The sequence below is a fragment of the Urocitellus parryii genome, chromosome 12 (genome assembly GCF_045843805.1).
Source record: "Urocitellus parryii isolate mUroPar1 chromosome 12, mUroPar1.hap1, whole genome shotgun sequence".
NCBI lineage: Eukaryota > Metazoa > Chordata > Mammalia > Rodentia > Sciuridae > Urocitellus > Urocitellus parryii.
In genome coordinates, this window is record NC_135542.1 from 49938707 (window position 1) to 49953346 (window position 14640).

General features: G+C 53.9%; 2 protein-coding genes across 2 annotated transcripts in view; both read right to left on the reverse strand.

Annotated features, from left to right (window-relative positions):
• Adcy3 (adenylate cyclase 3) overlaps positions 1 to 5764 on the reverse strand; it is an 87097-nt gene extending 81333 nt beyond the window's left edge. Inside the window, exons 1-2 of the mRNA XM_026398336.2 lie at positions 5528 to 5764; positions 4198 to 5069 (exon numbers count right to left, since the gene is read on the reverse strand). Coding sequence (XP_026254121.2) covers positions 4198 to 4872 — 675 coding nt within the window. The 5' untranslated portion in view covers positions 4873 to 5069; positions 5528 to 5764. The remainder of the gene's footprint in view (positions 1 to 4197; positions 5070 to 5527) is intronic.
• A 6984-nt stretch (positions 5765 to 12748) lies between these two features.
• The window catches only part of Dnajc27 (DnaJ heat shock protein family (Hsp40) member C27), a 50386-nt gene continuing 48494 nt past the window's right edge, over positions 12749 to 14640 (reverse strand). Inside the window, exon 7 of the mRNA XM_077791717.1 lies at positions 12749 to 12934. Coding sequence (XP_077647843.1) covers positions 12837 to 12934 — 98 coding nt within the window. The 3' untranslated portion in view covers positions 12749 to 12836. The remainder of the gene's footprint in view (positions 12935 to 14640) is intronic.

Genomic DNA, 14640 nt, shown 5'->3' on the forward strand with positions numbered 1-14640 from the left:
TCAACCCATGAGAGAACTGTTCCCAAATAGACTTTCTGCTACAAAGTCAGTCTATAAACCATTTTTCAGGGGTCCCTTAGCTCCTAATTTGCCAGAGACTCTCTCCTTAATGATATTATCAGAAGCTAACAGGTGCATGTGTGCATGTAAGGGTCTCAAAGCAGCCGATGATCAAAGGTGTGTGCCACACCACCTGGGCACGTTTTCTGCCCCACCTCTGCCCTTCATCCTGACCCATGGCTACAGCACCTGGCCCTGCTCCTGACACCTCTTGCTTCTTCACTTCATCCCAGGGTCAGTTTAGGGTGGTGAAGGGCAAACTGCTATAAGAGGTGCTGATGCAGGGACCAGGCCAGGGGAGGGACCTCGGGAAAGCCTGCCAGCTGCGGCTCCTCCCGACTCTTCAGCCCTCCTCACCACGCCTGACTTGTCAGACGGCTGACCCTGTCTGCAAACCCTGCAGGCTGCAAAGCCCAGACTCTGCTCGGTAGTACTCATCCTTAGCCAATGGGTGAAGCCCCAGCCCCACCCGACCTCACACCCCAGCCTCTACCTGCTCCTCTCTTTGGAACCCCGCCTGCTGGCTTCCTAAGGAGAGCTCAGGATGGGCATCAGGCACCCTGAGCCTTGTGTGTACCTTCTGTCCTTCCCATGGAACTGAGTAGGTCTAGACTGGGGGCATGAGGATCAAAAAGAAAACTTTTGACACTGGAAATGTTTTCTTGGTGCTGCTGGTGGGGGCAGCACCCAAACCACAAAACTCACAAAAGCCCAGAACCCAGGTGTTAACCGTGAAAATGAGTCCATCTTGCACAACTCAGGAGGGAGTCCCTGCCAGAGCCAACAGATGAGGGGGGAGAGAACGAAAAGGGAAAACACACGGGTGGGAGAGAGAGGAAAGATGGGGTGGAACTGGGGTATGAGAGAGTTCCTCGGAGTTGGGAGGCCTGGCCACCTAGCTCTAAGGCCTCTGCCCCTCTTGTCCTCTAAGGAGCCCTATGCCCGGAAGCAACCCAGGCTGGAGGAGCAGCAGAACAGAATCATGGTTCCCTCTACTCCCTGGAGAAGGGTAGGTCCCAGGTGTCCCTCCCCACAGCAACACTGCCCTCTGCTTGTCCACGGTACCCAGAAGGGAAGCCATGAGTTAAGGAAGACTTTGGTGGGTGAGCCTGGGAACCCAGGCACCTTTTAAAAAGTCATATTGGTCCCAAATGAGTGACTCAGAAACTTCTGGAACATGGCCCACTCTGAGCCAGGCCTCCAGCCACCTATCTCAGGCTCCCAACAGGACCTTGGGAGCCCCTTTCCCTAACCCCTCCATCCCCAAAGCCGAGCTCCAGCATGGCTTCATGTCAAGGTCATGCTCCCCTGGGATGCTCATATGTTTATTTTTTTTTTTTTTTGAGTGTGTGTGTGTGTGTGTGTGTGTGGTGCTAGGGATTGGACTCAGAGCCTGTACATGCCAAGCACACATAAAACAACTGAGCTACACCCCCAGCTCCTAATATTTTTATTCTTGATTTACTTATTTTTCTCTTTGTTTCTCAATTTGGGGGGGGGGTTGTTTCTTTTCAGTGCCCAAGGGAAAGACAAATCACAAGTTCCTCCTTCTCCAGGCGGTGACCCAGCAGGGGCCAGTGGCCTGCCCTTTGGTGTGCCTTGTCTGGATCAAGGCCTACAGCTATTCTTCCTGAAAGCTTCAGGGGGCTCCAAGTAAGTTCCCTGCTGACCTGAGAAGTGGCCCAGAGTGACACTGGCTTAAAAGGCCATTCCAGCCCTCCTCAAAGCAAAAGGGTAAAAAGGACTTGGGGCCAGTTAAGGCCGTTAAGGCAGGCCCCAAACAGGGACTCTCTTCTGGCCAGTGAAGAGGGACCAGGGATCCCTATGAGCTGTGACTTCTACTGAGATCTGGAGGGTGACAGCAAAGTCACAGTCCCTGTCCCCAGGAGGAGGAAGAAGGGAGGCAAGGCTCCTGCTCTTGGCCCCACAGGAAAAAAAAAAACCCCGTGGAACACACACAAATGTTCCTCCAACCGTGCAGGAGCCCTGGGCTGGGAGTCAGCGCACCTGGGCTCTAATCTAGTTTCTCTCACCAGTGATTGTCCATCTCTATTTCCTCCTCTGCAAAATGGGGGGTTTGGACTAGATGCTCTCCCAGGCCCCCTCCCGCACAAACATCCTCTGACCATTTCTAGAACAAATCAGAAGGCTGAAGTATGAAAGGGGAAGTTGGCAAAGCTGTGAAATGCCATGTCTGTTCACCCTGAGACCGCTCACAGCAGCCACTGTCCACAGCCCACTCGCACACACCAGGGCCACCGAGGCTCAGGTCAGCAGGAGCTTCAGGTCTGCCCAGCAGGTCACCTCTTCAAGTTGACACCATCTCAGCCCCACCCTCCACAGAACTGAGCTAAAGTAGGAATCAGACCCTCTCTACAGACCAGAGAACCTGAAGCAACGGGGAGGCGGGCAGCGGGGAGCCTTTCTGTCATTCAGCAACAAGGCTGACAGGCCAGACACTACTCTGGCCTGTCCTCTAGTCACCGGTATGCTGCTCCCCCCCCCCCCATGGACACTGACTACTGTCCCTCGTGTCTGTTCCCTGCTAAAACCCAGAATCTCTGACAGCTTGATAGGGCCCCTCTCTCTGTGCCCCTATCTCAAAACTTCCCAGACCTCGAGATGACTCAGGGGATAACACTGAAGGTAATGGTTCAGAACTTGTTCCCAGACCCCAAATGCTGCCAAGCCCACCTGCCCATCTGCCTCTGACCAATTCCCAGTAGGAATGACTGTGGCCATTTTTCCCACAGAGCCCTCCACAGGCAGAGACACAGGCTGAAGTTACCAACTCTGGAACCCATGACAGCAATGGCAGGTGCTCACATGAGAAGAGCAGGACACCGGGAGAAAAGCAAAGGGACATGTTGGCATGGCAGACTGCAGAGGCTCGGAGCTTCAGTGAGGTCACTGCCTGAGCCAGAAGGGAAAACAAGAAGCACGTTGGTCCAAACACTAGGAAAAAGTTAAAGCTGAGCAAAAGCCGTGTTTCCTCCAACCAGTGGGAGGCAATGGACTAGCCCCAACTAGTCTTTTCATCAACCACCAAAGGTACTATAGGGCCCCTGCAGACTCAGTCCCCATCACAGGGAGAGAAGGGTAACAGCTGGGGTGAGATAGAGGCAGGAATGGCACCGGAAGCAGATGCAAGAAATGGGCACTCCAGCCACATGACTGCCATAACTAGCCAGGTGGTCTTGAGAAGGTCACTTTCCAGCTTGAGCTCACATTATAAAGAAGTAGAAGGCAGGATGTAAAACTGTGGCATTTGTTGACTCTAAGCTCCATGGATGGAGTCCCCAAGTGAATTACCAGATTCTAAGCTGAGAAGGCCAGAATCCTGTCCCTGACTTCCGCAACCCCTCAGAGCCTGGCTTGGGTCCTAGCATTTAGGGAGCACAATATACTAGTTGAGCTGAGGCCAAAATTCCACCCCTTCCAGCAGAAACCATCTACCAGGACTAGCAGACTCCAGGATGTGGTGGCCAGTAGCAGTCCCCAGACGTGTTCCCACACCATTCCTTCTATGGGGACACTTCCCTCATCACCTAACTGCTCATGGCACCCCAAGGAGAAGCAGGATGTATGATAATCACATCTCCCCTCTCTGCAGCTCTTCACATATCCTAATGAGCTCTCACCCACGTTCCTTTGATCCTGACAACAGCCATGTTCTGCAGGCAGAGCAGACAATATCCCCATTTGACGGAGGAGCACTAAGCCCACACAAGTCAAGTCACAAGCTGGAGCTAGGAAGTGATGGCCTGGGATCAGAATTCCTTGCAAGAGATTCTCCTGGCCAGGGACCCTGACAGGGAACAGCCAGAATAATGCTGCCTTGAGATCAGGCCCATGAGAGCCTTCCTGTCATCCAGTCAGGGTGGACACAGATGGTAAAGTGGCCCTGGAGGCAAATGTCCTGACATGTTCCTTTCCCTAGGGGCAAACACCAGTTGACATGGAGGTGTGAAGCCAAGGGTGGAGACAGAAAGAAGTGGTCTTCCTACACTGGCTGCCAGAATGCATTTTTGACTCGAGGGCAAAGAAATCAATCCCCATCACTACCACACAGATCCCACCTGGGCTGAGAGCTGATGGCAAGGGAAGGTGCAGGGTGGGGAAGAAGGCAGGACTCACCTCCCTCAGCAGCTGCATCCCCTGAAGCTCATCCTGCTGCTGCTGGGCCACAGTGACTCCCAGGACAAGCGTGTGCACAACACAGGAGATCACAGAGATGATCACGATGGGGCTGAGGCTGAGGGGCAGTGTGATGAAGAAGGAGAAGACAAAGAAAGCCTGCCAGCCCACTGTGTCACTGGCTGCATGGGCACGGGAGAAGTTCAGGCCCAAGTAGGAGAAGATCTGGGCTGTTATCAGCAGCCACAGCACGTAGGGTACCACCTTTCGGGTAACTCGGTCAGGGAGCAGCCCCTTTTTGCAGAGCACGAAGAGGATAATGTCCAACACCAGCCCGATCCCAGCCACAACGAGGGGAGCCAGCTTGTCACTGGAGAAGACCACAGCACACATGACCACCACGTAGCAGTCAAAGAGGGCTGCGAAGACCACCAGCACCAACAGGGTCTCATGGCGCTGCCTTTTGAAGTAAGTCTGGTAGAGGTTCTCCAAGGATTCCGGTACAAAGGTCAGTCGCATGAATCGAGGCAGGCACAGGCAGGAGCCCGAGTTCCTGACGGAGATCTCATGGGTCCGACCCACCCCACGCTCAGGGTCAGAGGGCAGGCTGACAGAGTATTCTGCAGAGTACTCAGCCGAATACTCGGGCTCAGAGAAGCCCTGATTCCTGGGCATCCTGGCTGGTGTCTGTTTCTACTGGCCCTGGAGAAGTGGACTGGAACAGAGGAAGCTCCCAAACAGGCTGCCTACCAGGGCTTTCTCAGACCTGGAGAGGGCTGAAAGCCTCTTCCTGGCTGGGGTTGAAGGGTGGCCACCTGGGGCAGGAACACAGAATGGAATTCCAGGGCACAGGTGGCACTGATCATCTGGAACTTAAAAGAACAGTGCTAAGTAGGAGCACCTCTCCTTTCCCATGACCCACCCCAACCCTCAAAAAAGGATCTTTGCTGCAAGATCCTCCAACACCAGGCCCTTCCCCGCTGCAACACGGCACACATACCCAGTCCTGTCCACGCCAGACACCCGGTTTCCTTTCTCTGGTTTATGGAGGGGCCTAGCCAGCTCTCCATCTCTCACACCCTCATCTCTGTGTCATTTCTCTGGTTCCCTGACTTCCTCGCCTAAATTCCCTCCAGGCCCCTCCTTAGGAGCGGAAAATAAAACGTGCCAGGAAGAAGTCAGAGTCATCCTGGGGATTCCTGCATCTTCCTTCTGTTTACTTCCTTTTTCCATCCAGCCCTTGGAGACTGGCTTCTCTCTCCTACCGGCCCCTTCCCAACCCCGGGGCGCTGTCTGCCTGGCGGAAGCCTGGCCCGGGCCCTGCACTTACCTGTGCGGGAACTCGGGAGCCGCGTGCCCCGGGACGGTCCCCGCGCTGGCTGCGGGACCGGGTCACGCGAACCGCGGGTTGGGGCGGAAAGGCTCAGCTCTCCCAGAGGCGGCTCCCCGCCAAGCCTCGCCGCCCCTCCAGCGCCACGGCCCCCGGCCCGGCAGGAGCGCGGCTCCCTTGCCGTCAGGCCCCGGATTCCGCCGGGAGAGGCGCAGGGCTGCCCCTCAGCATCCACCGGCGCCCGGCCGCAGGAGGAAGGAGGCGGCGGCGACGGGCGCTGGAAAATCCGGGGGCGCCGGCCAAGCGCGCCCGCCCCGGGGCTGCGGCTCGGGGGCCGGGGTCGGGGCCGCGGCAGCGAGCGCGGGCGGCGGCGCGCGCGGCGCCCGGACCCCCTCCCTCCGGAGCGCGCGGTGGTCGCGGCGGCGGCTAGGTGCGCGCGCGGGGCCCTCGCCGGCGGGAGAGCGGGCCGAGGCCGGGGAAGTCCGCCAGCATCCTCTCACCCGCCCTCGCGCCGAGCGGTCCGCCGAGTCCGGGCGCGGCGCGCTGCACAGTGAGTCCCCGCGCGGCGCCGGCGGCTCCGGGCCACGCGCGCTCCGGGCCCCGCGAGGCAGGCGGGGGCGGCGGCGGCCCCTCCCTCCCCCAGTCACCGCCCCCTCGGCGAGCGCGTCTCGGAGCTGGAGGGCGGGGGCGGCGCTGGTGTCAGCCCCGGCCGCGGCGAGGGCGAGGTGGGAGGGCCCGGGGGTCCCCACGCTCCCGACGGCAGGCAGCGGCGGGCTGGCGGCGAGGCGGCGTGGAAGCGCCTGGTGGAGGGCGGGCAGGAAGGATGGGGCGAGTCCACGCCTTCCCGCGGGCAGGCGGGTCTCGGAGGATTGAAAGCCCCGGGCGCGCCCTCCCGCAGGTGAGGCGGACTCGGGGGCACCCCAGCTGCTCCCCGTCGGCCGCGGCTTCCTTCCGGGCCCGGAGAGGCCGCCACTGAGGTTCAGGGACCACTCCGCCGCCGCTGCGCTGGCCTGGGTCACTCAGCCCGCTCTGGGAGCGCCGGGCCTGAGCTTTCCACGGAGGGACCCGCAGCTGAGCCCTGTTTTCAGGCAGCTGATGGGAGTGACCCCTCCGTACCCTGTAGGCACCTGGCACGTGGAACTGGAGGAGACTTGCTTCACAAGGATCTCCCGAGCCCATTCTGACCATTTGAGATGTGTTTAAATCCACAAACTCTCCATTAAAGTCTCAAATGCTCCTTTTGAATGGTGAGACCTCTCCCTCTCCTGCACTGCAGTTTATTTTCCATGAATCTGACACCTTGATAATGAAGGAAGCTTGTTCTGTAACAAAGCATGTGTTGAGGGGAGGGAGTGCTGAGGAGGGATGACAGTATTAAGGGGTCAGCTCCCCTGGGGAGAGTTGAAGCCCTGGAACAGGGGAGAAATACAGCCATCCCAGCCTGGATGGGGGATCACTTCTCATATCACTTCTCATGTCCTTGGGCGTCTCCATGGGTGCCCTTTTCAGAACTTCATGCATCTATTCTCATCCCTCAGGGAATTGATCTGGTCACTGCCCTTTGTATCAGTTTCCTATCCTAAATCTGAAAAGCAGCCAACTTCAGCCCAGACTTCTCAGGGCTTTGATCCAAAGGTGGCGGTCGGTATTACATCAGCTATAGGAGGAGGGTAATATGAGTAAAGCAGCATTTTCCCCCATTGTTTCGACTTGTTTGGAGTCCAAGATTTTATTTTGAATTGTTATGGTAAAGGAGGGCAGGATTTTTATGTTTAATAAAGGGACAGGTCTTGAAAAAAGAAAAAGAGCTGATAAATACCATGTTGGGGCCTGCTTTGGCACAAGAAACACCTACAGTGCACCCTCTGTGAGTTTCCTCCTTTCCTGGCACTCATGCCAACCCTTGCAGTTTTCAGTGGGCAAGACCAGGACCAGCTCTTAGGCCCGAAGTTCTCTAGGCCTTCTGCCACCATCTATGCCCCAGCCTCTCCCCCCTGCCCAGTGTTCCACTCAGAGACTCCCTTGGCAAGAACTCCACTCTCCTGCCCCTCTGACCTCTGAGCCTAGCCTCCTCCCCTACTCCCAGTTCTCCAGTCCTTGCTGCTGTGGGCAGCTGTGCAGCAGGCTGTGTTGAGACCCAGGCAAAGAGAGGAGCCACCAGTGCCACCCTCAGGACACTGCCCACTCTGTAAGGTGACCACATCCACTGAAAAGGTAGGCCCTCATGTAGTCACAGGTTACAGGTGAGGATGGCTTCTGGCCAACAGGCCTGAGTCAAGGCCTGTCTCAGGATGGGAGGGAAGGATCTGATTGGGCCTGAAAGTGGTGCCTTCCAGGTGGCTAAAGCCTCCTCACCAAGGCCCGGCAACAGGAACGTCCCACAAAACATTCCTATCACTGCTCTGCATTCTGAGTCATGGGCATGGCCCTTCTCCTTTGGGGGAGGCTTACAGCAGGACAGCTATAGCCCCTTCCTATGTCTCCCTGGGAGCCAGAGGCATCTGGGTGAATATTGCAAAGCTGGAGAGCTGCTCAAGGTCCTTCCCATGAAGAAGTCAGAGCGTCTTATCTGGTTGGTTCATAGCAGCCTCCTCCACCTCTGGTGCCTAGTACACACTCAAACATCATCTCTGAATAAACGGATCATCTCCCTAAGAAGAAATGGTACTTTATAAGGGCACTGGCTGCCACTGAGGGAACCAACAAGTCTCTCCCTAACGCTGAAAATGTCCTGGTCCAAGGATAATTAAAAATAACCACTCTCAGAGCTGGAGATGTGGCTCAGTGGTACGGCACTTACCTGGCAAGTGACATGCACAAGATCCTGGGTTCAGTCCCCAGCGCTGCCAAAGAGGGGAAATATAACCCCACCTTGAGATGAAAAAAGTGGGATTGTGGGACTGGTGGTTCCGGCTTCCAAGCTACACATTGTGTGTGGTTATAATCTGGACACTTGGCATGCCTCGCTTTTGTGATCAAAAGATACAGTAAATCTATCTTTAAACACACACACACAGAGAAGCAACCTGTCCCTGAATGGCTGCATGGGTGACTTGCTCCTCTCATGCATATCATAAAGGAATAACAGAATCATGGACGCAGAAGCTGGGAGAGCATCCCCACCCTCACCCTATTCCTGCATCTGCCAGGGTGGGATGTGACTTTGCTGAAGGCACCTTTTTGTTTGTCTAGTTGAAGACTAGAGATGATTGCTAAGAATTAAGTGTTAATGGGTAAACAAGAGTGGTTTGGCCCCTTGGGAAGGAGTGGCTCCAGAATCCAGCAAACAATAGACCAGAGCAGAACTCTGGTGTCCTGGGGGAAAGAGAAGTGGGAGGAGAGAAGATCATTAGTTCCCCTGGTGCTGAGCACCAGGAGGGCCCTGTTTGGGGCCTGAAAGCAGAGCCTGAGATCAGGCCCTGTGAGGTGGTTTACTTAGGGGAGTGAGGGCCTGGCAAGTATAAAACTTAGGGGAAAGAGGCAAATGCTAGGGTTTGTGACAGAGCTGCTCTCTGCTGAGGGGGCAGAGGGGCTCCATCTGAGGGGCCATGGCTAAGGCACCTGAGAACTTCCACTCGAGGGCTAGGAGAGGGGCATATTTTTCACCTGCTGCCCACCTCTATTGGTTAGGGTTTGTTGGGTGGTCACTCCCTAGTTCTTTTAGGTTTGTACAAGGGAGGCTGGGTGGTTAGTGCCTGGGAAGGAAATGAGAGGTCCCAGTGCCAATACAGGCAAGATGCTCCAGGGTGGAGTAGAGAGGTAGCCTGGGAGGACATGGTGACACTGGAGTGCTCCATGCAGGGCCCACTGGCTCAAAGGTTTGGATCTGGTGTCTGGAGGAGGGAGGTATGTGGAACAGTAGAAAGAACTAGAACTCGGGAATCAGAGTGCTTAGCCTCATGCCTGGTTTTCGTGCTAGCTGGAGACCTTGGATATTTATTTACTCAGGCTCCCAAACCTCAGTGTCCTTGTATTGCAAAGTCATGGCACTAAACCCTAGATAGGGTCATTATCAGGAAGGGTTAATGGGAACCAAAACTGTTGACAAGCTGGACACGGTGGCATGTACCTGTCGTTCCAACGAATCTAGGATGCTGAGGCAGGGAGGTCACTTGGGTCCAGGAGCTCCCGCTCAGCCTGGGCAACAGGAGGAAAACCTGTCTTAGGGAAACAAGAAGGGCTCAGTCCCTGGTGAATGTGCACAGATAACTCCATCTCACAGCTGGATGGCTGGGCAGCCCTGGCCGTTCTGTCCCACACGTGGTCAGCTGGGCTGCTGTCACCTTGGTCCCCTTTGATGGCTGCATCTGGGACCCTCTCTTGATTCCATTGCAGTTCTCTTCTGAAGGTGCTGGCCTACCAGTCACGTGTTCTCACTTCTTCCTCTCTCCATCCATCTCCGTTTCTTGGTACTTCTGCCTCTGTGTTAGGATCTCTCAGACTCGGTCACTCGTTGGGCCATTGTGCATGTGTGAGTGTGTGGGCACCCAAGGGTGTGGAAGGATGTGAGAAAGGGGAGTGTGAGTAGATGTGTGCAGATGTCTGTGTGAATGAATATGAAGAGTGCATATGAGTGAGTGTGTACTCTCTGATTTTCCTTGTCCTTCCTGGCTGGGTGCTGCTGGTGTCTCCCCAGGCTTGTCAGTGCTACGACACAGCTGCCTGGGCCCTGCTTGCTGCCTTGGGCACTGTTTCTAGGCCTTCTGGGTGGGCGGAGGGCAGCAGAGCTGAGAAAGTGCAGCAAAGACATCCATGTACTGGCCTTCCCCAGGCTAAGTGTGTTCCCAAGGCTGTCCCCCGTGAGGTGTAGGTGCCTCCTAAGGAGTAAACCCCAGATCCTCTGGCCCCTCAAACTCAATCTTTGAAGCAAAGCAGCTATTTCATAATCTGTTGTTGAAATAATGTCAAACTCTGATCATGGCATCAACTGACTCCCGTTGGCGTCCGCCTCTGTGGTTCCCTGCCTTCCAGGCACTGTGCATTGTATTCTCCCCTTCCGTTTATGATGTAAGTACTAATAACATCCCTATTTCATAGATGAGGAAACCAAGGCTCAGAGGCTTGGGGAAGGGCCAGGACTTCATGTGCTAGACCATTTGCAGACTGGACTCCAGCAGGATCCTCAGGAGCTTCCTGTGGATCCCCTTGGTTTCTGTAACCAAGGGCCCTGTGGTCCATGAGACCACAGCAAGACAGTAAGACTTCAAATTTTGTTCTCTAGCCAAGTTGGGAAACTGAAGCCCAGAGAGGTTAAATTCGGGCAGAGGAAGACACACGCCTGTGAGCATGGAGCAGCCTGTGAATGCTGAGTAATCCTGAGGTCTCTGTAGGAATGTCACAGTTTCTAAAGTGCTCAAACCAGGGCCCTCGGGAAAGAGGTACCATAGAAATGTGTGCTAACAAGCCTCTCTGGACTGCTGGGGATACAGGAGAGCAGAGAAAGAGTTTAGAACAGCAAAGTCGGCTCCAAAGGCCTGGGCTGGGTGCAGATGAGGGGCCGCCGCCCCCAGGCCTAGAGAGCTGCTGGCTGCGCCATCATCTGCAGGTGAAAAGAATCTGACTGGTCCCCACTCCTGCCCGGTTTCAGGAATCAAGAATTATTGTTAACCCTGAACTTCCTCTCCCACCCCTTCTCTACACCCCAACAAGAATCATCATTCCAAATCCACATCTAACACCGTCACCATGTTCTTTAAACATCATCCTGGATTATCTGGGTGGGCCCTTGTGCAGTGACAAGCACACTTGTGCACAGAGGAGGGCGTGTAAAGATAGAAGCAGAGGCTGGAGGGATGTGGCCACAGGCCAAGGAAGCCCAGGAACACTTGGAGCCACCAGAGGCAGAAAGAGGCAAGAAGGATTCTCCTCACCTCCAGCTTCCAGAGGGAGAAAGGCTTCAGCCTTCTGGCCCCAGCGGGAGGAAACGGTTCTGTTGTTTGAAGTCACCATGACAGCCACAGGAAACTGAGACAGGATCCAATGGCACATTTTTCCACACCTACATTTTAACACATGCTAGAGTTTACTGCCATGTTCCTGATGGTCACCCCACACCCAGTGGACTCTGAACCTAGGGGCAAGGTGTCTGTTCACCTCTGTGCCCGGAGTGACAACCCCTGTAGACTGTCAATAAATGTTTGTTAAGTTAAAACAAAACAAAACGAAAAAACACTTTCAGATCCTCTGCTGCACTTATGAAGCTTCTTCAATTAGAGAACATGTACCCCCAGGGCATCCTCAGGCGAGCCAGGAGGTAGAAAAAACCAGAATCTTCAAGTGATAGTTACTCGGACATCCATTTTATTTGAAGCAATTTGATTTTTCGTGGAGAGAAGTTGAACAAATAATTTTAATCACTATTTTTATTGTGAAACTATCAGGAATTTATTGTAGAATGGAATACACAAGTTAGTGTCCATTTTTTTCCCCCTTTTGGTACCAGAGATTGAACCCAAGGACACTTATCTATGGAGCCATATCCCCAGCCATCTTAATTTTTTATTTTGAGACACGCTCTTGCTAAGTTGCTTAGGGCCTCACTGAGTTTCTGAGGCTTTTTTTGATTTTGCAATCCTCCTGCCTCAGCCTCCCAAGCAGCTGGGATTACAGGGGGGTGCCATTGCCCCAGCTTTGTGTTCATTATTAAGGTGTGAGGTTGTAAGGAAGCAGAGACGCCGCAGGGATTTCTGCTGATCACAGTCTGGATCCCTGTAGGGGCTCTTTCTGAAGAAACCTCGCAGGTGGCTCAGTTCTAAGTTATCACACGGGCATTCGAGGATTCTCCTGCTTCTCCCTCAGCCACACTGCACTCCTCATAATCCTCAACATGCCACACTCCTCATGCTCTGTGACTTTGCGATGCTGTCCCCTCTGCCCAGATGTCCCTCCCCACCCCACTTTATCCACCTGACATGGTGCTTCTCGTCCTCAATGACCCTTCCCATGTCACCTGCTCTGTGAGGCCCTCTCTGATCCCCAGGCAGGTTCCCCACACCCAGTGTTCCCACCCTTTTGGACACACCTGCTGCTGCTTGACTTGCTTGCCTCCATTCCAGGATGAGCCCTCCTAGCACCAGCCCTGTTTTGTCCTGTAGATTCCCTGGGCCTAGCACCCACCACAGTAAGTGCCATGACAAACGGCAGAGTCCAAACAGCACATCTACTGTGTTACCATTCTGGGGGTCGCAAGTCCACGGGGGTCTCCCTGGCATAGCGGCAGGGTGTTGCTGGGCCACCTTCTTTTCTGTCTTTCCTGGAACCTCCATTTTCTTGCTCTTGGCTGCTTTTGGAAGCCACCTGTGTTCCTTGATCATGGCTCCTCCTCGGTCTTCAAAGCCGGCAGTGTTGCGCTCTTTTGCCATTTGTCTATGGTCTGATCTCCCGCTGACGGGGCTGGGAAGTCTCCAGCTGTAAGGACCCATGTAACTAGATCAGACCCCCCACGGATTCAGGACATCACCCATCACAAGGTCCTGAGTCTCATCACACTTGCCAAGTCTCTTTGCCATGTAAGGCAACATGGTCACTGTGTCTGGGATTAGGGGGATGATGCTTCTTTGGGGGATATTATTCTGCCTGTTACAGTAGGCTACTCATGATATCTAGACAGTATTGATTAGAGCAAGGACTTGTCTTGATTCCTCCCATTAAAATCTTCCCCATATGTCTCAAATCTCTGTACTATAATACATGGACACCAGTATGTTAAACCTGGGAATATTAAATCATCATCCGAAAGTACGCTTTTTTGAAAAGAAAGAGACCCTAGAGATCTTTGATGGAAGAGAAAGCTGTAGAAGGAACTCTCCCACCTGTGGCTCCCACCTGGCCACCTTGTATTCACTGGACAGATCCATTATTCCATGAAGGCAATTTGGCAATGGGGGCTGTAGAGAACCAGCAGCTGGATGAATGCTTGAGGTTCACAGGATTCTTTCCCAGACTCTTCTCCAAACGCCTTCAGGGTCTTCCAGGAACATAGTTCTGCACTTCCTCAAAAATATTCCTAATGTCCCCACTGCCTTTAAATTAGATTCTAAAGTCCTTAGTGTGCAAGATAGTACTTATCATCTCTTGTAATCTTCATAATAGTCAAATGAGTTAAGTACAGTTGTCGAGTCCATTTTTTTTTTTTTTTTTGGTTCCAGGAATTGAACTCAGAGGCACTTAACCACTGAGCCACATCCCCAGCCCTATTTTGTACTTTATTTAGAGACAGGGTCTCACCAAGTTGCTTAGCACCTCGCTGTTGCATTGCTGAGGCTGGCTTTGAACTTGCGATCCTCCTGTCTCAGCCACCCGAGCTGCTGGGAATACAGGCGTGTGCCACCACGCCCAGCTTCCATGTCTATTTTATAGATTAAATACCTGAGACTAGCCTATTACTAGCTCAAGTTCCCACGGGAGGCAAAGGGCCCTGCCCATGTTACACCTGACTCCAGAGCCTGGCACTTAAGCCTGTGACCTGCTCAGCATCGTCAGTCATTGCTAGAGGAACAAGGGACTTGATACCTTCCCCTCTGTTTGACAGATGCCTCTGACTAGGAAGGTGGATCATGGGAAAGGCCAAGCAGGCAGAATTCACAGGAATGGAGGGGAGACTGGACCTTTACCTCAACAGCCCTTTTGCTCAAATCCAGAGCCTTCCTCTTTACCCCGGAAGGTGGGAGAGCAGCCCAGGCAGAGCCCTGGAGACCTGGACAGCATGTCCATAGCAAAGTAACACCCATTCCTGACCCAGGAGACCTTGCTACCTGGCCAGGGTTACATAAGCTCAACCGATTTACATATTGCTGACCCACTGTTGTATCTTAAAATAAGAAACACTGTGTACCAATGCTGGCAATTATATTTATCAAGTCAGAGCAGCGTGAGGCCCAGGTGTGTGGAAGCTGAAGCTTATCTGCCCACCTTGGGCTTTTGAAGTACCCTCCCTCTCTCCCGGAGTCCAAATTGCCCCAGTTCTTCTCTTCCTTCTCTCTGACCTCAAAACATGGTGTCAGGGGCAGATCTCAGAGAATGGCCTCCTGGGGATAAAAATGACCTGAATGTTACTGGTGAGGGCTTGCCACATGAATTCTATTTCAGCTGCTCGAGCTTTGAACCACTTAGGA